The 21,868-nt window shown below is 37.2% G+C and overlaps 5 protein-coding genes across 8 annotated transcripts; all 5 read right to left on the reverse strand.

Annotated features, from left to right (window-relative positions):
- Positions 1 to 19: 19 nt before the first annotated feature.
- On the reverse strand, positions 20 to 2,982 carry LOC9299623 (multiple organellar RNA editing factor 4, mitochondrial). The gene is made up of 4 exons (XM_002865279.2): positions 2,404 to 2,982; positions 2,222 to 2,319; positions 2,060 to 2,125; positions 20 to 1,970 (listed from the first exon to the last, which is right to left on the reverse strand). Exons 1-4 carry the CDS (start codon positions 2,751 to 2,753, stop codon positions 229 to 231), a joined length of 2,256 nt encoding a protein of 751 aa, XP_002865325.1. The 5' UTR covers positions 2,754 to 2,982; the 3' UTR covers positions 20 to 228.
- A 171-nt stretch (positions 2,983 to 3,153) lies between these two features.
- Positions 3,154 to 7,720, reverse strand: LOC9301400 (FT-interacting protein 1). The gene is given in 2 exon segments (XM_021025486.1): positions 3,154 to 4,108; positions 6,203 to 7,720. Coding segments are annotated over 2 exon segments (2,310 nt in total). The 5' UTR covers positions 7,558 to 7,720.
- A 470-nt stretch (positions 7,721 to 8,190) lies between these two features.
- LOC110225679 (ras-related protein RABA1e-like) lies at positions 8,191 to 9,264 on the reverse strand. The gene is made up of 2 exons (XM_021015568.1): positions 8,983 to 9,264; positions 8,191 to 8,611 (listed from the first exon to the last, which is right to left on the reverse strand). The coding sequence occupies exons 1-2, from the start codon at positions 9,204 to 9,206 to the stop codon at positions 8,287 to 8,289; spliced, it is 549 nt and encodes a 182-aa protein (XP_020871227.1). The 5' UTR covers positions 9,207 to 9,264; the 3' UTR covers positions 8,191 to 8,286.
- A 2,115-nt stretch (positions 9,265 to 11,379) lies between these two features.
- On the reverse strand, positions 11,380 to 11,910 carry LOC110230130. The gene has a single exon (XM_021032129.1). The coding sequence runs from the start codon at positions 11,908 to 11,910 to the stop codon at positions 11,380 to 11,382; it is 531 nt and encodes a 176-aa protein (XP_020887788.1).
- A 1,491-nt stretch (positions 11,911 to 13,401) lies between these two features.
- LOC9301401 (DNA repair protein REV1) lies at positions 13,402 to 21,000 on the reverse strand. Of its 4 annotated transcripts, none has more exons than XM_021013332.1 (24): positions 20,762 to 21,000; positions 20,394 to 20,538; positions 20,075 to 20,190; positions 19,917 to 19,993; positions 19,285 to 19,775; positions 18,874 to 19,017; positions 18,526 to 18,658; positions 18,338 to 18,426; positions 18,211 to 18,261; positions 17,928 to 18,131; positions 17,643 to 17,762; positions 17,149 to 17,241; positions 16,969 to 17,028; positions 16,789 to 16,875; positions 16,553 to 16,636; positions 16,371 to 16,443; positions 15,960 to 16,028; positions 15,689 to 15,787; positions 15,174 to 15,428; positions 15,008 to 15,081; positions 14,314 to 14,882; positions 14,115 to 14,175; positions 13,877 to 13,984; positions 13,402 to 13,747 (listed from the first exon to the last, which is right to left on the reverse strand). In XM_021013332.1, exons 1-23 carry the CDS (start codon positions 20,926 to 20,928, stop codon positions 13,940 to 13,942), a joined length of 3,306 nt encoding a protein of 1,101 aa, XP_020868991.1. In that variant the 5' UTR covers positions 20,929 to 21,000; the 3' UTR covers positions 13,402 to 13,747; positions 13,877 to 13,939. The 4 variants fall into 4 exon arrangements, with proteins under 4 accessions (XP_020868991.1, XP_020868998.1, XP_020869002.1 ...); XM_021013339.1 differs by having other exon boundaries at positions 13,873 to 13,984; XM_021013343.1 differs by having other exon boundaries at positions 13,832 to 13,984.
- Positions 21,001 to 21,868: the final 868 nt, after the last annotated feature.

Consider the following 21,868-nt stretch of genomic DNA (forward strand, 5'->3'; position numbering starts at 1 on the left):
TGTGACTCAACCGACAAAATTTGGCTCAATGGTATATTACCACAACAGAAATCTGCTTTCCTTAGAAGCTGCAAGTATCACAATTCCTGCATCACCCTCATCTGATCTTCATTCTTTTGTTGTAGAAACTGAAACAATCATCTATCTAACATATATACAGAACAATAAGTGAGAGCTGCGAGACTTCTGTTTTCATTGAGATTTGAGACAAGCAAACTGAGTCATCGCTTATGTTCGAGAATTTGGTTTTCTGGTTACAGTTGGGTCTGCAGGATTATTGTTGCTCAAGCCACCTGCTACATTTCTCTGATCCTCTTGTTGAAATGTTTGATTCTGTCCTTGTCCAGTAAACCCTTGTCTAAATCCTGGATTTCCTGCTAATTCATGTGGAGGACCATAGTTTCCACCGTTCTGCATATTGTAATTTGCTGGGTTCACTGGAAATCCTTGGTTGATGTTTGTAGATGTCCCTTGCCCGTAACTGCTAGGTGGTCCTGGATTATAGTTTCCATGGTATGGAGGAACCAGAGGAACCGGAACTCCTTGACTGTGACTATAACTCGCCTGATATGAAGGCATTGCACATCCTTGACCTTGAAATTGTCCATGGATATGAGTTCCTTGGCCTTGATTGTAACTCCCCTGATATGAAGGCATTCCACATCCTGGACATAAACATTGTCCAGGAAATGGAGTTCCTTGGCCTTGATTGTAACTAAGCTGATATTGAGGCCATTGATTTCCTTGACCTTGAGGGGGTCCATGATACCACTGTCCAAACTGTGCAGGACCATAGTGTCCACCGTTATGTGGACTGTAATTCCATTGACCTCCTTGATTGTAATTTTGTTGGGGTCCTTGGAGAAAGTTACCATGTGGCGGTCCTTGGTTGTAGTTCACGAATGCCCATTGACCATAATTGCCTGGTGTTACTTGGTTCGGAGGCACCGGAGCTCCTAAGCCTTGGCTGTTACCCATATGATATGAAGGTATTTGACCTTCTTGACCTTGTCCTGTCAGCGGAGTTCCCTGGCCTTGGTTGTAACTCCCTTGATATGGAGACAATAAATGACCTCCTTGACCTTGCCCATGTCCAAATCCTGGACTTCCTGCTCCTTGTGAAGGACCATAGTTTCCACCACTCTGTGGAGTGTAACTCCTCTGGCCCATTTGGTTGTAATTTTCTTGTGTCCCTTGGATAAAGTTTCCTTGCGGTGGCTCTTGGTTGTATTGCACAAATGCTCCTTGACCGTAATTGTTTGGTAATCCTTGGTATGGAGGCGTCTGAGCTCCTTGACCTTGGTTGTAACCCACCTGATTGGAAGGTATTTGACTTCCTTGCCCTTGTCCAGGGATTGGTGTTCCTTGACTTTGGTTGTTACCACTTTGAAATGAAGGAATTTGACTTCCTTGAGCATGTCCTCGTCTTAGGGTCGGGGTTTCTTGGCGTTGGTCGAAACTCCCCTGAGATGAAGGCATTTGACTTCGTGGAGCTTGCCATTGTCCATTGATTGGTATTTCTTCTCCTTGTTTAACATTTCCTTGGAATGAAGGCATTTCACTTCTTTGAGTTTTCCCTTGTCCTATAGACAGAGTTCCCTGGCTCTGCTTGAAACCCCCTTGCATAAAAGGCATTCGATTTCCTTGACCTCGACTATGCCCTTGTCCTGGAATTGACATTCGACTTCCTTCACCCTGCCCTTGTCCAGGGATCGACATTCGACTTCTTTGACCTTGCCCTTGTCCTAAATCAATAGCTCCTTGCATTCGCTTGACACTCCTCTGATCTGGAGGCGTTTGACTTCCTTGATCTTGCACTTGTCCTGAGATTTTACCCTCATCTGAAGGCGTTTGAATTATTTGAGCTTCCTCTTGTTCCGGCTTACTCTCCTTCTCTAGAGAATCAAAGCCTTCTTTAGTAGGAACAGGAATTGGCCCAGGTGTGATCACTCCATTCTCGTATTTATCACCTGACAATCAAACACCAAAAAACATTAAAAAAACCCGCAACTTCCTCATAAATAAACTTCCACAATGAGATTAAACTTTCACAAATTACCTCCATAAACCTTATTCTCAACATCAGCATAAGAATCAGGAATTATGTATTGAACCCCAGGCAAATCTGTTTATAAAACACCACAAAAAAAAAAAAAAGTATCAACAAATCAAGAACAAATCTAATTCCATTCAACAAATTCTTTCATATATCATTCATTACCTCTAAATTTTTCTACTTCTCCTATAGTCATTGTTGCTTGAAACCCTTGGTAACTTGTTGTGCAAATTGCATATATTTTCTTCTTAGCTTCTTCCAAACTGAAAAAATGCAACAAATACTCACAAAAGAAGAATTCTTTCTTCAATAATTCTAAAATTGAAGCAATTTGCAGAAACACCAACCTTATATCAAGTCCTTTAGCACAAGTTTGCTCAAAAATCGAAATCATTTCTTCTCTAGATGGAACATTATCTTTAGGGAAATTCATTGTAATTAACCAATGATTAAAATCGCATCCTTCGTTATCAGGCATGAACGAATCTTCTCCAGTGTACGGATCATACTGATACTGAGTCGTCGAGAACAGCCTCGCCGGAGATTTACCAAATTCCGTCGACTGCTTCACCACAGATCTCGGTAATAAAGATGACACGGGAGGGAAATCGGAGGGATGAGATAGAGGGAAGGATCGTTGGAAATAGGAAGGTGCGGCGACAAGAACTCGTCGGAGACGGTGTGAGAGCATGGCCATTGATGCCGGAGATTGAGAAAACGCCGGCCGGAGATTTTGTCTTCGATATTTTCAGGTACTGATGGGTTTAGGGCTTTTCGTGTGGCTTTTAGTATTTGTTATTTATTATTAAGCCCCTTACGGTTTTCAGTTATTTGAAACTTGGCACAAAGTTTCAGAATTGTCAATATTTTCCCCAAGTTTACTTTTTGGGCCGATCTTGGGCTATTTATAAAGACGACACCGTTTTGTATCATTTGGACTTGGAGTTGCCTATTTGCATTGTAAATTCAAGACTCAATAAATTTCAGTCTTTAGCATATTTTGAGAAAAGTAGTCCATTTCTAAGAAACTACTATATTTTAAGATTATAAAATGAAGTATAACAAAAAAAAAAGAAGCTTATGAAATATAAAGAAAATCATAACATGCTATCAGCTCTTGAAGGCAATCTCCTAAAGAAGTTTTGTGGAACCGAAGGTATATCAAAAACCCTAAGTCTAGGGTGTCTCATGACGTAGAACGCAAGTAAAGTCATCAGAAGTTTCATGGAGACTAAGAAGATTACTCCACAAGCAACTAAACAAAACATTGAAAACAGAAACGTTGCCCTAGGATCTCTCCAACTCAACAAATTCTTCACTCTCTCTCCTTGTGTAGCCAAATCACCTAAAACCATCATCATCCTTCCTGCAATTCCTCTTAACCTATCATACCTTTTCTTCACCAAATCCGGAGATTTCGCACTCGGAAACCCATCAAATTCCTCGTCTAGCTCATCGGGTAAAGCCGAATCTGCTTTAGACAGCTTTATATCCATGTGAGGAGGATGTCTCGGTCTCAAATGATATCGATAGAACCCGATCACGAAACCATACAAAAGGAGACTGGTAACGCAGTGCTTAGGGAGAAAAATAACGAATAAGAAGATAAAGTGAACTAGAATCGTTGTTACCGGACTCTTCCATTTGCATACCGAATCAAACCAAATCCAAGAATCAATAAACATGGTGAAGAAAGTCACAATTCGTTCGAAATTCGCTCTTCCTCTTCGTAAACTCCAAATGTTAGATCCAAAATCGAGCATATACTCAACTACATCTCTTCCTAGAGGCGGCTCAGTCCGGCCTAGCTTCAAACAGAGTATGTGAGTTGCTTGATGCCTAAGACTGTCTAGTTGGTAGATAGACAATGGAGTTAGATAATGCATTTCAGGTAGCAACGGTTCTGAGTATTTCTGAAGCATATCTATAGTCGAAATACATGAGAATCGAATTGCGAGCTGAATCTCTCCCATTTTCTTTACACCATCCGGCTTTAAAATGATGAGAGGATAGGAATGCGTGTAGATCCTCTCGGTTTCGAGTGTGGACAAACTGTAAGTGCGGATGAGGTACGTTAAATAGCGGAAAGTAAACGAGACAAGAAATTTGTTAACGAGGTTCAGTTTTTCCTACTCCCCGGGACCACGTCCAGATTTCGATTCCACTAGAACAAGAAAGCAAATACAACCTATTCGCAAACGCGTAAATCAAGCACAACCCTCTTGATTCACCGCTCCGTTCTATTAACATGAAATCTTAAGGATAAATCTCTACCCTTAACTAAACTCTCCTGAGCCTAGATTTAATCAGGATAACCTAACCCTGAGCTAAACTCCCCCTGAGTCTAGACTTCAATTCTCCTAGTCTTTGGAACAACCACCACACACGAACAGTCACGCCAACGAACCCAACGATCACCAAGATTCTCTAATATGAACCATCGCCACCAACACACAAATAAGCTTGATCACACAAGCACTTAACCCGCGAAACTATGTCGCACATGATCACACACACAATCTCTCACATCGAATCTCTTTGGGATTTTTACTCTTACCAATCCACATTCTCATAAGGTCACGTCCCCCTTATATAATAAACAGAAACTTGCACCTCAAGTTCTTCCAATCACACATAAGAGAAAGTTTCTTAATCTCATAAGGAAAAGATTTTCCTTTTTGCCAATTTCCTTTTCACTTCAAGCAAACTTCCTATTTGCTTACATGATTCCTTTCGTCTTCAAACAAAGATATTTTCCTTTTCCTTGACTTACCAAACGCTCCAACATCCAAGTACTCGAGCTCCTAATCAACAACTATGCTTCTCATCTTCTTAAATCACTTCTTGTACTACTTCCTGTACTACTTCGACGACTAGTACAGAACACCAAAATAACTGCATCTTCAATCTCCCCCTTTTTGACTATGTATGTGAACTCAACAACTCTAGCTTCAATAATTTCATCACTAGTAACACAACACCAATAACTCCAATCTCCCCTTACTTGAGTCACATCATGGTCAAAAACTAACCAAACGATCGCCTCCATCTAAACGAAGAATGAAATACCATTGCACCATCATCATAATGATTAAGCTCTCTTAGACCAAATATTCCTGAGATGTATGAATCCATAACGCACGATGCTTAGCTCTGTTTTACTTCCTGAACGATTGCCTGAATGATCTCCTGAACGATCTCCTGAACAATCTTCTGAACGATCTCCTGAACCTCACCCTGATCTACCCGAAGCAAGACTAAATCTCTATCGAGAACCCGCTCTGATACCAATTGTAAGTGCGGATGAGGCAAGATAAATTGAAGAAAGTAAACGAGACAAGAAATTTGTTAACGAGGTTCGGTTTTTCCTACTCCCCGGGACCACGTCCAGATTTCGATTCCACTAGAATAAGAAAGCAAATACAACCTATTCGCAAACGCGTAAATCAAGCACAACCCTCTTGATTCACCGCTCCGTTCTATTAACATGAAATCTTAAGGATAAATCTCTACCCTTAAGTAAACTCTCCTGAGCCTAGATTTAATCAGGATAACCTAACCTTGAGCTAAACTCCCCCTGAGTCTAGACTTCAATTCTCCTAGTCTTTGGAACAACCACCACACACGAACAGTCACGCCAACGAACCCAACGATCACCAAGATTCTCTAATATGAACCATCGCCACCTACACACAAATAAGCTTGATCACACAAGCACTTAACCCGCGAAACTATATCGCACATGATCACACACACAATCTCTCACATCGAATCTCTTTGGGATTTTTACTCTTACCAATCCACATTCTCATAAGGTCACGTCCCCCTTATATAATAAACAGAAACTTGCACCTCAAGTTCTTCCAATCACACATAAGAGAAAGTTTCTTAATCTCATAAGGAAAAGATTTTCCTATTTGCCAATTTCCTTTTCACTTCAAGCAAACTTCCTATTTGCTTACATGATTCCTTTCGTCTTCAAACAAAGATATTTTCCTTTTCCTTGACTTACCAAACGCTCCAACATCCAAGTACTCGAGCTCCTAATCAGCAACTATGCTTCTCATCTTCTTAAATCACTTCTTGTACTACTTCCTGTACTACTTCGACGACTAGTACAGAACACCAAAATAACTGCATCTTCACAAACGTATCCTGATTTTACCAATTCTCCAGTCTTTTGCACCATTTGTGTTTCCGGGTACTAATAAATGTAGATTGTCGAAAACCGCAACGGTTATTACGGTATAAGGATCATAAACTTCCCAAGTATACTGCTCGTTCCATTTTGGGCTTAAACTATCTACAATTGTCCTTGTTCTCACCCATTTCTGCCCATATTTCGCCACACAATAAGCATCGGTCGTTCCTCGACCATCTCGGGACTTCATCGGCATCAAACCGGATGCACTGTTGACTCCAAGCTCCAACACACCAATAGCTGGAGTCCATAAAAGCTTAGCAGAAGCTTTGTAATCACTGCTATACTGAATCGACTCGTCGAGGACATGGTATCCTCCGTCCAATGAAACCCGCAAATGAATCCTCCCTGCGAATCCTGAGTCCCCGACCCGCTCAAGGTTGTACCATAGAGCCGGTACAGGTCCGGGCAATACCCGTCTCTCAACCTGAGACAACTTTATCTCACATCTACCTAAAGACTCTTCTTTTTGACCTACCTTATCTTTCAAGCTAAGCAACAAACTGTCTTCAAACGGCTCAACGGCAACAAACATCATATCCTCAATCCAAACCGGACTCATTGTCCGCGTCTACGAAACCCGACTCCTCACAACAACATTTCCTACAAACCCTTTTACTAAGAACTCCAGATTCGTTCTGTTTGCTTGCAACGGAACCAAATCTTGAGCGTCAATAACATTCACTCGCAAATACCATAGCCTCGGAGATAGATACACTTTAGACCGCGTAATCACCACGTTTTCTCCGGTCACCGTAGCGGAATCCGAATGCCAAGCCTCAGGGAAAACTTCATCGGCTTGTGTCCCCATCCATACAGATAACATAACCTCTCCTCCAAATCTGTTCCCATTTCTATCTTCTAATCTATACCATTGTGGAGCCAATGGACTATCCGGAGGGACACGTGTTGGAATCTCAGCTACTTCGAATCTACACTTTCCAATTACCTCTTCTTCGTTCACCTTCATGGCCACTTCCAAGACATTTCCTTGGAGACGATCACTATTAAAGGCGAAAACTTCGTGAAACTCCGGATTAGGGTTAGGGTTTGTGTTACGTTTGGTTCTTCCTTTGTAGCTACCGATTGTGACTTCAACGAATAAGTCATTAAAAGGTAAAGCTCGAGCCTTAACGATTCGGATGTAGAGAAATGTCATTCGTTCGACGAGATCGAATGTTGACGTCAGCATTTCACCGCCGGGAATTGATCTTCCGCCGCCGATTTTGGGACATGTTTCTTTTAGAGAGAAGTCGTTCTCTGCCATATTTTTGTTGTTGTTGTGATTCAAAGTTGCCATTGAAGCGTTTGTGTTACATAGTAGAAAATGTTTTCAAGATTTGTTTGTGGTTTTTGAAATCTTTTTTCTTAAGAGAAAATCGTGGAGGTTTAAGATAACGATTTACATTTAAAGTTGAGATTTTCTTGTGAGAGATATCAAAAGGCAGAAAAATATTTACCGTTTTTTCGATAATAATACTTTGGGAATTCGAACAAATTCATTTCCTTAATTGACTCTAATGACGTTAGTAATTGTGAGTTTGGATTGTAAATCTTGGATTTTATTTTGGTTCGAAGAGAGAAGACGTTACCAATCACTGATCATTTCATATAGCGTACAAAATATTAGAGAGTAGAGAATAAATTATCGTTTTAACAAATAAAGAAAATTCATGAATTGATTAACAACAAGGAACTAGGTGATATATACAGCTGCGCTCGTGTCATGGGACGAAATGATTATCAAGTTCAGCTGCATATGTTGCAAAATTCAAACAATGTATTATTTGGTTCTCGTTTTTTTCTATCTTAAAGCAATGCTTTTTATTTATAAAATAACTAATGAACCAGTTAAATTGGTCACATATCAATTAATAATTATAAAAAATAATAGAGATATTATAAATATATATATATATATACATATAATAATAAACTGATATAGATATAATAATTAATACTTTTTCTCTTTCATTTTATATGTTGTTTAAGATTTTGACACATAGATTAAAACCAAACGATGAAATTATCACGGGCTCGTGACATTATTGTAGATATGGTTCAGGAAATTCGTAAAACCTTGTTCAATGTTTGTAGCATCAAGAGCCGATGTCTCAATAAACAAAAGTTGCTCTCTCTCCGCGAACGATTTTCCCTCTTCTATTGATACTTGTCGGCTATCTTCAAGATCAGACTTGTTTCCTACGAGCATGATTACAACATTGTTGGCATCAGTGGACTCACGTATCTTTTTGAGCCAAAGTTCCACGTTCTCGAACGTTGAGTGATTCGTAATATCATACACTAGTAGAACCCCTTTTGCTTCTCTATAATAAAGTCTTGCAAACGCATATCTGTATTTTATTAAGGAAAATCTTATTAGTAAGAAAACATCAAGAGTATATTAATTTGGATTTTAGTTTTCTATTTTCAGATGATATGTTAATTAAATAAATATCGAAAACCATTTGATTTTTTTTAGTTCAATTTCGGTTATAATATATGTATCTTAAATTTAAAGGGTAAATCTATATAAATGATGTTTTAACTGGTTTACTTTTTTTGGTTAGTTTAATTTCAGTAAATAATTTTTTTTTTTTTTGTAAGAAAAGAGGACTAGTCTGGTTGGTTTCTTCTTTAGTTTGAGTTTTTCGTATTTGGATTGGTTAAGCATATGTGAATAAACACTCTTAAAAAATAAAAATAAAGATTTTATAGATCGAACTTTTCTTGACTACCGGCGGTGTCCCAAATTTGAGCTTTAATGATCTTATTATCGATGTGATAGGTTCGGGTCGTAAATTCAACACCAATGGTCGACTTTGACTCAACATCGAACTCATTTCTTGTTATACGAGACAAAATATTTGATTTTCCCACACCGAAATCTCCTGACATCACCACTTTAAATAAATAATCGTAATCATTGTTGGGTATGTTCGCTCCCATGCTTATGAAATTTTAAATTTTTGCTTGAAAGTCTGATTTTTGTGTGAGAAATAGAGGTAACTAAAGTCATATATATAGTACAATGAAGAAATTTTACATTTATATCATATCCATACAAATTTATTGAAAGTATCTCCTATACAAAAAAATTAAGTTGTTGATATCCAAATTTTTAATATTTTTTCTATTGCTGTATAAAAAAAATCATGTTAGATATTATTATTTTAATTTATAACCATACACTAAATTTTTTTAGTTAAAACTTTATTTTCTTCCTATAATACATTCCCCTTCTTAACACGTGTATGTTTTTACTAACAAAACTATCTTGTCAAATCCATACAAATTTATTAAGTATCTCATATACAAAAAAAAAAAAAAAAAAGAATTTGTAATTGATATCCAAATTTCTAGTATTTTTGATTTTATCTATTCCTGTAAAAAAAAAAAAAACAATTCTATTAGATATTATTATTTTTAATTTATTACTATACAATATAATTTTTAATTAATTTTTTTCTTCCTATTTTACATTGTCGTTCTTAATATGTGTATGCTTTTGTTAATAAAATATATTGGTTCTTCTAATTATTTTGTTAAGAAAATTACATTATTTCCTCGGAAAGTTTTTTTCTTTTAGCTGACTTTATCTTCTTTTGACGTTGTGATATGTAGGGCTAGTTAGAAAATTAAACCCAAAATCTGAACGCGACAAAAAAAATCTATCTTGATCTCAACCGGTTCTAAAAAATACCAGAATGTGTCTTAGGGATAAGTATTTCAGATATAGGATAATAGCCGATCCTAATCAAAATCCGAACTAGTAACCGGAAAAAAACGAAGCTAAGTAAACTCATTAATTCCATTTTACCTAGCTTCGAGTATTTATGATACTTTCGAGTATTTTTGGTTAGTTTTTTACAGGGTTTTTGGATAATTCAGATATTTTTGAGTACTTTCAGATATTTTAATAGTAGTTTGGTTATTTTTGTTGCTATCGAATTTTTTGGGTATTTCGGATATTTTCGAGTATTCCAGGATAATCTTAGTTGTTTTTTTTTGGGTAATGTTGGATCCTTGGAAGGAATCAAACCTGAAAGGTAAAGCCGATCCAAACTACAACCGACCCGAAAATTGCCCGTATTGATATTATGGTTTTACTTAGCTAGGGAGATAACCTGATTTACTATTTTTGTTCTTATTAGTGTATAAGAAAACATCATGAATTCATGATTATCTTAATTTGAATTTTAGTTTTCAATTTTCAGATGATATGTCAATTAAAAAAATCGAAAACCATTTGATTTCGTTTTTATAATGCTTTGATTTTAGCTCAATTCCGTTATTATTTAATAGTGTTTATCAATTTATTGAGTATTAGTTTATAGAGATTTCACTATATTTGTGAAAACCACACCAACTTTTATTTATACTCCAAATTAAACAAAAAGATTATTATTTTGGCTACAGAAAACAGAATTATTAGAAAGAGATATGAAACCATTACGAGGTCTTGAAATATAGGTAGATCTAATTCAGAAAATTTGTGAAGCCTTCTTCAACGTTGGTGGCATCAAGAGCTGATGTCTCAATAAACAAAAGCTTCTCTCTCCGCAAACGACTTTGCCTCCTCCATTGATACTTGTCGGCGATGATCCAGATCAAACTTTTTTTTTTTTTTTTTTTGGTAAAAATCAAGATCAAACTTATTGCCAACAAGCATGATTGTGAATTGTTGCAATCAGTGTAGTCACGAAGCTCTTTGAGCCACCATTCCACGTTTTTGAACGTTGAGTAATTCGTAATGTCATACATTTATAGCTCACATGGCTTCTCTATAGAAACCGTTTTTTGATCAATCTATATCTATAAGTAGATAGTGTAAAAAATCTAGCATGTAAACAACTATTTAGGAGTATGTAATTCGTTAAACAGACAGAAAGCATTTTTTAAAAACTAGAGAATGATTTATAGATCATACGGTTCTTGACCAGAGTTATCCCAAAAGTGAGCTTTAATGTAATAACTTCGGACCCCAAATTCAACACCAATGGTTGCCTTTGGCTCAATATTGAATACATTGTTTGTGAATCGATCGAGACAAAATGTTTGATTTTCCCACACATGAATCTCCTATCATCAGTTTTTTTTTTTTGGTTTTAATGTGAAGATTTCATTCCAAAGGAAAATTACAAGAGGTTGAGCAGAGGACACAAGAGGTAGGGATATTCAAGCCCCACCTACTTAGCCTATCTCTAATGGGAAGACGAGAAAGCATAGCCAGCCAAGTAATAAGAGAAAAGCGTGGCACATGCTCCTTGAACCATACAACCTCAGCCCAAGGGACCAAAGCTGACCGTGCTCTAATCTGCTCCCATGTTTCCTTGGAAGAGAAAGAGGGATTGTACGTACCGGAGCAATTACGCCAAAGGAAAGTATCACAACCTTTGCAATGTTCAGGTGCACCAACATCAGTTAGTGCCACCAGGAATGTTTGGCAGTTGTCAGATCGAGCTGCCGGCAATACCCATTGACCATTTCTCGAGGCGTCAAAAACTCTTGCATCTTTTCTAATTTCTAACTCGCAGATGCCTTGGCCCATCTGACCAAAGTCTGTCCACGTGTCATACCAAAAAGAAGCAGATTTACCAGCACCCACCTCACACTTAAGAAAGTCTTTGATGGTGGTTTTAAGCTGCAGCATGCTGTTGACGGTCTACTTAAGCCTGAACACTACCTCAAAACAGTATTTTGAATATATAATTGTTGGGGGATGGATTGCACCCTTCATTTAAGCTCGGCCCAAATCAAGGTTAACTTAATCAGAAACAAGCCCATAAAAGTTGGCCCATGATCCTATCCCCAGCTTAGTTTTCGTATAAATAGAGAGACATCTCATTGAAGAAAATGAGAGGAAAAAAAGGAGAAGAAATATTTACTTAAAACGTCTTCAAGCTCCTCAGCTCGTCTTCAAGCTCTTCAGCTCGTCTTCAAACTCTTCAGCTCGTCTTCAAGCTCTTCAGCTCGTCTTCAAGCTCTTCAGCTCGTCCAGCTCCTCAGCTGAGTGCCTAGCTCGTTCAACTAATCGCCTAGCTGCCAGCTCAACGCTTAACTGCACAGATCGTCCATCTCGTCTCCCAGCTCGTCCAACTGGTCTCCTAGCTGCCAACTCGACGCTTAACTGCACAGATCGTCCATCTCGTCTCCTAGCTCGTCCAACTTTTTAGTTGACTGCTCAGCTCGTCCAACTTCTTAGTTGACTACTCAGCTCGTCCAACTCCTCTATTGACTGCCCAGCTCGTCCAACTAGTCGTCCAGCTCCTCAGCTAAATTCCCAGTTCGTCAAACTCCTCAACTGACAGCTCAGTTCGTCCAACTTGTCTCCAAACTACCCAACTCGTCAACAGATGGCCTAGCTGCACATATGGCCTAGCTCCCACTTATTGTAATTTGAACTACGAATGGCTTGATCCCTTTCTAAGGGTATGTAGGCAGTCTTTCACAAGGCGCAACTATAAAACAAATAAACTTTATGTTTATCGTGAGAACGGCCTAACTCCGGACCTTCAACGCAAGGAGAATATTTTTCCCTTATCAAAGAACTTACAAATATACTTTGTTGAAATTCGTGCATCAACAATAATCGTAATCGTTGTTGGGTATGTATCCTTCCATACTTTCACAAACCGAAAACTCAAACTGGTCAAAAAATAAAAATAATATTAATGGAAAGACTAATTTATGTATCACCTTTAGAGGTAATTTTTTTGTTCAACAGTTTAAGCTCAAAAGAGCCATTTATGAGAAATGTTGTTTACGTATGTAAACTTTTAGAGGTGATTTAAAATAATATATATAGTGCAATGAAGAAAAGTTTACATTTATATCATTTCCATAGAAATTTATTAAATTCTCTTTAAAACAAATAAAATTTATTTGTTGATATCCAAATTCTAACCATTTTGTCTATTAGATGTTAATTAGTATTCTAAATATATTACGTTACATATACCAGAATTTCTAAATTTTAAGAGTAAATTTGGATATTTCGTATCAAGAGTTTTGATGAATTTTCGTAACACGAGATTCGATATGCAATTTTTGTAAAAAGAATGTTTCTCTCTTTTTTCTTTTGCAAATATATAAAGGAGAATATATATTCTCTTTTTTCTTTTGCAAATATACACGAAGCAGCTTAAGAAAACAAGCTGCCATAAAAAGAAAGAATGAAAACAATGTACATGTAATTTGTACTATTATATGCAGAGTGTAGTGTTTGTTTCTTCTATATACATTCCTATGAACAGAGAAAAGTAGTTGCTCCTAATGGCTCTGCACTTTGAGATTTGAATAACTTCCATATCCCATTGTGCAAATGCCACAATGGGTGTTTTCGAGACTCCATATGACACGTGAATTTGCAGCAATATATCTAGCTAGCCTTCTATTGCCACAAGAATCTTCCAAAGTTTGTTTTCTTAAGCTGCTTCGTGTATTGTCCGAGTGCATTCACCATGATCCCCTTCAGGATCCACATTGTCCTATAAAGTCAAATCCCAAGTTTAGTTCTATTCACAGCTCTCGTTGGTAAAGACCACAACAATGTTTCACTGTCTAACACTTACAATAAATCTTAACCGATCAGAAGGGACGAAGGCGTATGTACCTACCTGCAAGTATACATTCTTTTATAGCATTCAGCCAGACTTCAGCGCAACCTCAGTAAAGATCTTTCAAGGTATACTCAAGCTTCCTCCATAGTGTTCACTGATCGAGGCCTATGTAAAGAAAGAAGTCTGATTACTTTGCCAAATGATTCAATTCAGGATGAAGGTTATCCAATGGTTAAACTTCTGACTCTCTTTTTTGGTAGTGATTTGTAATGGTGATGGAAACCTTTGCCCTGACCTGAATAAAGGGAGACAATATCTCATAGACTTGTAGGAAAAGTTGGCTCCTTGCTGCTAATCTGGAGGTAAAAGTATAATCATCACCAAAAGTGGTAATAATCTAAGATGAACAATCAAAGAAATCTTTAAATCAAATGTTTAGTCAAATGTGTCATAACTATGATCACATACAGGTGCAAGTAAGATCTCTGCAATACCTTTTCAGAAGTCGGAAGCAGAGATATATCTCCTCAATATCACCTTCTACCTTGAGCTTAATGTACTGTTTAAGAAGTTCACACACATCGTATATAGCTTTGTCCAAATCATTGGCACTTGCTGCATCATGAAAACTACTGATTTCTGAAATAGCGTGTTGTAGGACCCGGGATAACATAGGTCTTAACTGAGCAACCTTGAAGTATATCCCTGAAAGTTTTTCCAAAGTACAATTGCCACTAACTTTGAACTTCTCTGTCCAAAGAGGAGGATTGCCAAACCAAAGAGAGCTACATGAGAATCCAATCTCATTCTCAGTGCCCTTTATATCTATCGGCTCCTCATCTTGTTTCTTAGAAGTCTCCATGGGAACATTTGATGATGACTGTTGTCTCCTGTTGGCAGGAAATGCTCCCAATACGTCAACCCTCAATTCTTCAGGTAATTCTTGTAACACAGAGACGTCGACTTGACTAAGGGATGAAGGCATCAAATCAGTCATTTCTATTGTGCGCTGATTAGAAGTTCTGGCAATGGAAGGATGCGGCACATACGGTTCTTTATATTCCTAGTTTCGGGAATATAACGAAAACTCTTAGAAGTCTATATCACTCTCCCCATTTTCAGGGTTCTACTGTTGAGGTAGCCAAACATATGTGAGATGATTAATTCCAAAAAGAGCATGAGCTTTACCTTTTCTCTAGAGGTGCTCAAGCCATGTATCTTAACTGAGAGAGATTTTAATTCTTTAATGCTAGCAGCAGTGCCTATGGGAAGAAAAAGTAATCATCTCAGATGCACTGCATTGGGAAAGAAACAGTTATTTCATCAGGCTTCTAATACAGCTGACATAACTAACCATCCAAGGAGACATGTGGAGAATTGCTGTTGATTTTTCTTTTGCCTCGTTTTTTCTCAATCAACTCAAACAACTTCCCACCGTAGGTTCCATCTAATTCAGAAAGGAGCTCTGGAGGAAGGTTCTCTAGAACTTCCATGTCGAGATGACACATAGGCGGTAAGGATGAATTTGTATCACCTGACTGAATTGAAGATTCTGCTGAATTAGATTCTCGGAGTATAGAAACTCCACCAGTAACATGCCTATTACAATCTGTCACAAGACAACAATTAAGTCAGTAGTTTTTCGCATCTAAAACTTAACTAAGAGCTCTTCATTTCTAGAGCCATAACAACAAAAAAAGGAAAGAAAAAGAAAACCGACTTTGGGTCAGAATATTTTCTTCTCACAAACATACTAATACATTCTCGAACAGAAAGTCGGGGTTGTTATTAAAGACATGTATAGCAAATAAGCGTGTCATCACCTGTAAAGCTTTTAACATAGTGAGCACTAACAGAACATTTATTTACCTGAGTTTTCCCTAACTTTTGCAGCAAAAACATTATCATCTTGTTCTATTTGGACAGAGGCAGATGCAGAGCTGAGCCATGATTTCAGAGTCCTTGAACCTTGAATGAAAACCAAGGAAACAAGTATAAATGAATAGGGAGAGACTTTGAATGCCTTTTTCCAAGAATGTTTATCAGAAATGCATAAGAAATTACATAAAGCAGAATGATCTGCAATTTAATATGTAACAAATCCTAGTGAACCCTAGAGTTTAGTTTCCTTAGAACTAACCTTTATTAGAAGGATCTGCACTGTCAAGCTTAGAGACCTGAAGCCCAACCCCACGAACTTCCTTAACATCTATCTCAAGAGAATAAAAAAAAGTTGAATTTAAATCATGGAAGCTGCATGCAAGAGTTAGATGTTATCCAGGAGTCAATAGCAAAGAATAGATTCCTACAGGACGTTCAGTCTCAAGGACCAACTTTCTCACTTTCCTGCAGAGTACGATAGAACAACTCTGCAATATTAAGCTTAAATTGTTCTCACAGGTTCATATATCTTTCAAACTACTCTCATCCATCTTTCATAAAATTTGAAAATTCAACTAAGCTGCTTCTTGCATGTGAGGAAGGACTCGATATATGCTCGGTAAATAGTAACAGTAAAACCATCTTATCAAAGCAGCTGAGACGAACTTACCCAAGCAAAATGACCCAAACAACTTCTTTGAAATCCTCTGCAGAACTTCTACGTCATCTGTAGCAGCAGGCACCTACAGCATTAGTGATAAAAATCATCAGGCTTTAAGAATTATACAGGAAAAAATACTGCACGTGGTATCTGTGAGAGAAAATAATACTATCATCCAAATTACAACTCACAGTGATGGAACGACTCAGATTGTCACAATCTCCACAACCCATATACTTTGTAGGTTCTTCAGCATCGTTTTTTCTCTTTTTTATCTGAAGTAACACCAGAGCGCAGACATTCACTATAGTTTCTTTGCGTGATGAATGATGTCACTCGAACATGGCATATACTACCCAATGCGATGAATACTATCAAAGCAAAAACCTAAATATTTACAACAATGAACTAAGAGAAGGCATAAAACCTTAAGAGTAAAAGTGCGTCCTATCATTTCACATCCTTGCAGACGCAAAGAAACTTCTTTGCATAGGCATTGGAGGAAGTGTTGAACCTGCAACCATCAACAACCACACATTCTTAGCTAACATCAAATGAAATAATGTTTGGAAAAAAAAAACAAGACATTATTCACGAGAATACAGACATCTTGCTGATCTCTGAACCGCACACCCCAATTCACTTCAGCCCCTATGGACTTACTTTCCTATACATATAAAATCTTAAAGTTACTGGTTGAGCATATACATATCAAAAGAAAATATCACCTACAGAGAGGAAAACGATGAAATGTGAAACAAGTGAGCGAGTCAAAAGTTAAGCAAACCTGCACTGCTGTAACTGACCGTAGGTCTAGTCCTCTGCTATAACTCCAGAGCATCTCGCCGGTTTTCACCCCAAAATCCTTTTGAAGAGAATCCTGCAAAACTCGATAGGATATTTCTGGTAAAGCTTAACGAAGTTGTCTGTCGATAACAATTATTAAACAGATGAAAACTAATAAGAAAAAGTAGTCTTCAAAGGCAAATATCATATTAAATAAAATTACCTATGGTGTTTTGCTTAACTTCAGAACCAATTTCAACACAAAGCTTTAATTAGAGAAAAAATTGGTGCCAAATTGTTTCATAGAAAATTTCTTCTTAACAGCGATTGATAATGTCTACATATTATACAAGAACCACATGCTTTTTTAAGACTGAATCGATTAAAAATGTTTTGGATTCAGAGGTGGCCCAACAATTACTAGTCAACAAAACGATACTGTTAACAATTGAATAGCAACCAGACATGACCATAACCACAAAAATGGTTTTTTACCTTGGAAATCAAACGTAACTGCCCACAGGTTTGAATATTTTGCTTCACCAGCTTCTCCTTCAACACAGAACCTACACCAGGTAGTGTCCCGACTGGAAGCCCATCCAAGAACTCCTCAACCTGCAGAAATGGCAGACACTATTAGTTTGACCAAAATTAATACAAAATGGCTTCGGCAATCAAGAAACTAACCAGTAACCACAGCTCATATACCTTTTTCCACTGATTACGAGTCAGAAACAAACACATATACCCAAAAAATAGAAAGCTGTTTATAAAAATCACCTTCTCAGCAGAGATATAAAGTTGGCCGGCTGGTTTAGCAACTCTGGTAGCAAGACGGGCCATTAGCATAGTACCGCCTATCCCAGCACTTGCGCTGCATCCAGTAGTCTCAAGGATCTCATTCCTTATTGTCGAGGCTAAAAATCCGGGTTCTACATCCCTCAAATCTGAGACATCTAAAAACGCTTCATCGCAGCTTAGTGCCTAAACTCCAAAAAATAAACATAAATGTTAACGATAAACAAACACCAGTAACTGAAAATCTATCTTTTTGGAGGCTAACCTGGACTTTTCTGCAATGCCTATGCAAGATGTCATAAAACTGATCAGCTACCTGCAATTGATTTACAATATCAAACAAGCTGGACAGACGTGACAATATACAGTAGACACTCAACTCTAAAAAGTACCTCTTCGTAGGCTTCAAAGTTGTAAGGAACAATAACAAGCTGAGGACAAAGCTCTTTTGCATGTCTTACAAACATACCTGCCTTCACTCCTAGATAAAGAAAATGACAACAAATTAGTAAAAAAACAGAAAGGTCAGGACCCCGAGTACAACCAAGCTTAAGAGAGATTACTTTCGTATAAGACAGACCATAAGCCCGAGCTGGATAATTTGCAGATGAAATTTCAGCCGTTCCTTTCGGGTTATCTGAGTGACATACAGCTACCGGCTTGTCGTGTAATTCAAGACGGTTCTTGATTACCACTGACACAAAGAAGCAATCCTGGAAATATTTTACAGATTCAAATAACTAGAATGCAACAAATGAAAGTCAAAACAAAAAAATGCAATCCTAGAATCACTAACTTCAAGCATTAAACGCCTAGTTATTGTGCTGCGGGATAATGCCGAATTGAAGAATTGGCCATGGCTTTCTTTTATTTCCATTACTTTTAGAAAGCAGAAGATAAAGAAAACAGCCTAGATTGAAGAAATTACCAAATCAATGTGGATAATGGTTGACTTCTTGTCCATTTCAGCTGTATTCTGGCCTGAATCTGCCCATTTAAGTCCATTGGAAGGGCCATGAAATCTTTTACGGTACCTGTTTCTCCATGTTCCAATAAAATGCAGCCTTGAATTCTGCAGAACAAAAAAATACATATAGAGAAAGCATCTTCAGAATCTTCATTGGAACGATACTATACATCCAATTATTTCTAGTTATATAAACTAACAATGAGACTCTCTTACTTTCAGCTGAAAGGACTTTTTTAATACAGGCATATTATCTCAGGCAGAGATCATTATTTATTTTTCGGAAGAAACCAGCAGATAAATGAATCTCTTGTAAGAGATACCAAAACGTGTGGGAATAAATCAGACGAACAATTTTTCCATAAGTTTTACCTTAAAGTAGTTTTCCACGAAATTGGGATCCTCGAGAGTTGAATGACGCCTTGCAGAAGATCCAGCAGCAGTTGCAATCGATTTGCCATCATTCTTCCCATTTGCATGAACGGACTTGTTGTCTGCAGCGGGATGAAGTTTGGTAGTTGATTGAAGTTCACTACTCACTTCTTTTTCTTCTATGTCATAATTAGCAAGTCTTTCTGCATTCATTTCAGAAGATTTCAGATCACCAGTTCCTGTTTCTTCTGTCAGTTCTGGAGTAGTGTTCCCGATATAAACGCCGTCAAATTCATCATCAACATGGTCTCTTGCTTCCTCAAAATGCTCTGCCCTAATTGAACTTCCTTCTTCAGCTTCACTGTATCCAGTATCAGGCGGACAAGATGTAACCGGCGAAGCCATCCGAGGGGTCAAATGGCTTCTGGGTGCAAAAAAGGCAGACAACTTCGGCTGGGTATCATTCAGTTGATCTAGCTGGTAAGGAACCCCTGGGATGTGATAATCACAACACAAAGCATTGAATCAGATGAACAAATAAATTGTGTACGAAGATGACAGTAGCCAAATGATCAAATCCAACTTATGTTTACATGACTTAACTGAAACTAAATCATCTTATATTGACTTACAGCCCAGAAGTCTGTTGGCAGAGATAGAGTCCACTATCCATGTGGGTTTCACAACAGGTAACCCTCTGCTGAATGCCCTGATTGAAAATAAAAATCCATTATAAGACACGACCTTGCAAAAATTAGCCAAGATTTTAAAGAAACTAAGAACAACTGACCTTAGATTCTTGACTTTACTATCTGGAAGGTTGCTGCAGATGATATGTGTTACAGAACGCCTAGAAAAGTAGTTCTCGAATCTTCCACCATACTTTATCATGTAAGCTCGTAATTCCTACACAGATCTAGACACTGTTAAACCACAGATGACCCACCAGTAATACTGTACTACACAAGGAAATTCTAAGGTTGATTCAACTGCTATAATTTATATAGTATACGATATCATAAGGGTTAAGACATTTCACATCAGCAAAAAAAACTAGAAACCGAAGAAAATTATGGATTGATATAAACACCAAAGCAATAGAGCTAAACCTGATGGGAAGGAATGGTGAAACCATCCACAAAGATTGAAACCCCTTGGAAAATAAGTTTCTCAGAACCCGAAATACCACGAGAAGAAGCAGAAGCCTCAGTCTCAAATTGGTTCTGAAGTTTCCGATTTTTCACTTCCATGTAACTAACAACAAAAACATAGAAAATCACAGAACATCAACACCACAATAGTATAACACTACCTACCCATCATAATGAATCTTACTTCCTTCTAACTTCATAAAATTTCCAAAATTCAATCGTTCTCAGAACATCACATTCCAGAAGGAAAAGTTCCAACTTTTATATCGAAATTTCAAAATCTAAACACTACCCAACACTAAAATGGCAGAGAATGAGAGAAAGACCTTCCGAAATCAGAGAAAGGAGAAGACCGGAAAGAAGAACGAGAAGAAGCAGCGCCCCATGCGGCACCTAGGGTTTTCTGATTGCTCGGATTATTCTTCTTCTTAGTCTTCTTGTTACTTCCACTGCCACTATTGTTCGAAGAATTGGAACCCAAGCTACGCTTCATTGTAGTTGTTGGGGATGAATCTCAGAGCGAGACGGAGAAGAAGAAGAAGAAGCTTTCAACGGAATTTTCCAATTTGTAAAGTCACACCCAGTAGGGGGTTTATATAAAAAACACAAACTTTTTCAGATTAGTACTCAACCTTATATATAATTTCCAAAAATCCCCATAATCTTAAAATTACAATTATAATCTATAGGTTTGATTAGTTCTTCCGCTACCAGAAGCAAACGTTTGTGGTTGGTAACGTTTAAACCAATCGTAGAAATTGTGGTTGGTAATGTTTAAACCAATCGTAGAATCGTTTCAAACCGTTTCGGACCTGTTTTAATTAAATCAGATTAGAGGTTAATGCTTTTTTAATTACCAATGTAAAATATAAGCAATTACTTCATTGATTATGAGAAGAATTTTTCCGTTTTCAATTTAAAGTTTAATGTCTTAGAAAAAAATAAAAGTGATTTTAGTTTAATTTTGAAATTAAAAATAACCAACACAAGTATCAGTAGATTAAATATATACACAAAATCATTATGTTGAATGTGTTTGGCAATCGAATTTAGAATAATTTGGATAAGTTGTATGAAGAAATAAGAATATTTAGTAATAAAATAAATATAAATAATTAAAAAATAAAAAAGTGAGAGTAGTTGTGGATTTGGCACAAGCAGCAATGACTCTCCTTTAATGAAAGATTTCCAAGAATTAGGCATATACTAATTAACTTCTTATAATTCAAAGACTTATTAATACTGGAGATATTAATATTTTATTGATATTGTAAGCTTGGGAGACGAATCTCTGACCCTTATACCATTGGAAAATATTTATGGACCTATGTTTTTTAGATTTATTTATTTAATTATGTTTTCTTCATCGATTATTTTATGTATGTTTTGTTTATTGAATGTTTAAGAACGAGTCGTGTTGTGGGATTGTCGTC

This window comes from Arabidopsis lyrata, assembly GCF_000004255.2.
Source record: "Arabidopsis lyrata subsp. lyrata unplaced genomic scaffold ARALYscaffold_8, whole genome shotgun sequence".
In the NCBI taxonomy this organism is placed as follows: Eukaryota; Viridiplantae; Streptophyta; class Magnoliopsida; order Brassicales; family Brassicaceae; genus Arabidopsis; species Arabidopsis lyrata.

Bases quoted from the DNA above. Each gene is read 5' to 3' on its own strand.
- LOC9301401 (XM_021013332.1), bottom strand. From the start codon at position 20,928: ATGAAGCGTAGCTTGGGTTCCAATTCTTCGAACAATAGTGGCAGTGGA. The intron at 20,191-20,393 runs GTTTAGCTCTAT...AGATCTGTGTAG, and splicing joins TCACCATTCCTTCCCATCAG to GAATTACGAGCTTACATGAT. The intron at 18,659-18,873 runs GTAATTTCTTCA...AAATATTTCCAG, and splicing joins CCATTATCCACATTGATTTG to GATTGCTTCTTTGTGTCAGT.
- LOC110230130 (XM_021032129.1), bottom strand. From the start codon at position 11,910: ATGCTGCAGCTTAAAACCACCATCAAAGACTTTCTTAAGTGTGAGGTG.
- LOC110225679 (XM_021015568.1), bottom strand. From the start codon at position 9,206: ATGGGAGCGAACATACCCAACAATGATTACGATTATTTATTTAAAGTG. The intron at 8,612-8,982 runs GTTCGATCTATA...AATAAAATACAG, and splicing joins ACCGCCGGTAGTCAAGAAAA to ATATGCGTTTGCAAGACTTT.
- LOC9299623 (XM_002865279.2), bottom strand. From the start codon at position 2,753: ATGGCCATGCTCTCACACCGTCTCCGACGAGTTCTTGTCGCCGCACCT. The intron at 2,320-2,403 runs GTTGGTGTTTCT...GCATTTTTTCAG, and splicing joins GCTAAAGGACTTGATATAAG to TTTGGAAGAAGCTAAGAAGA. The intron at 2,126-2,221 runs GTAATGAATGAT...TTTTATAAACAG, and splicing joins AGAAGTAGAAAAATTTAGAG to ATTTGCCTGGGGTTCAATAC.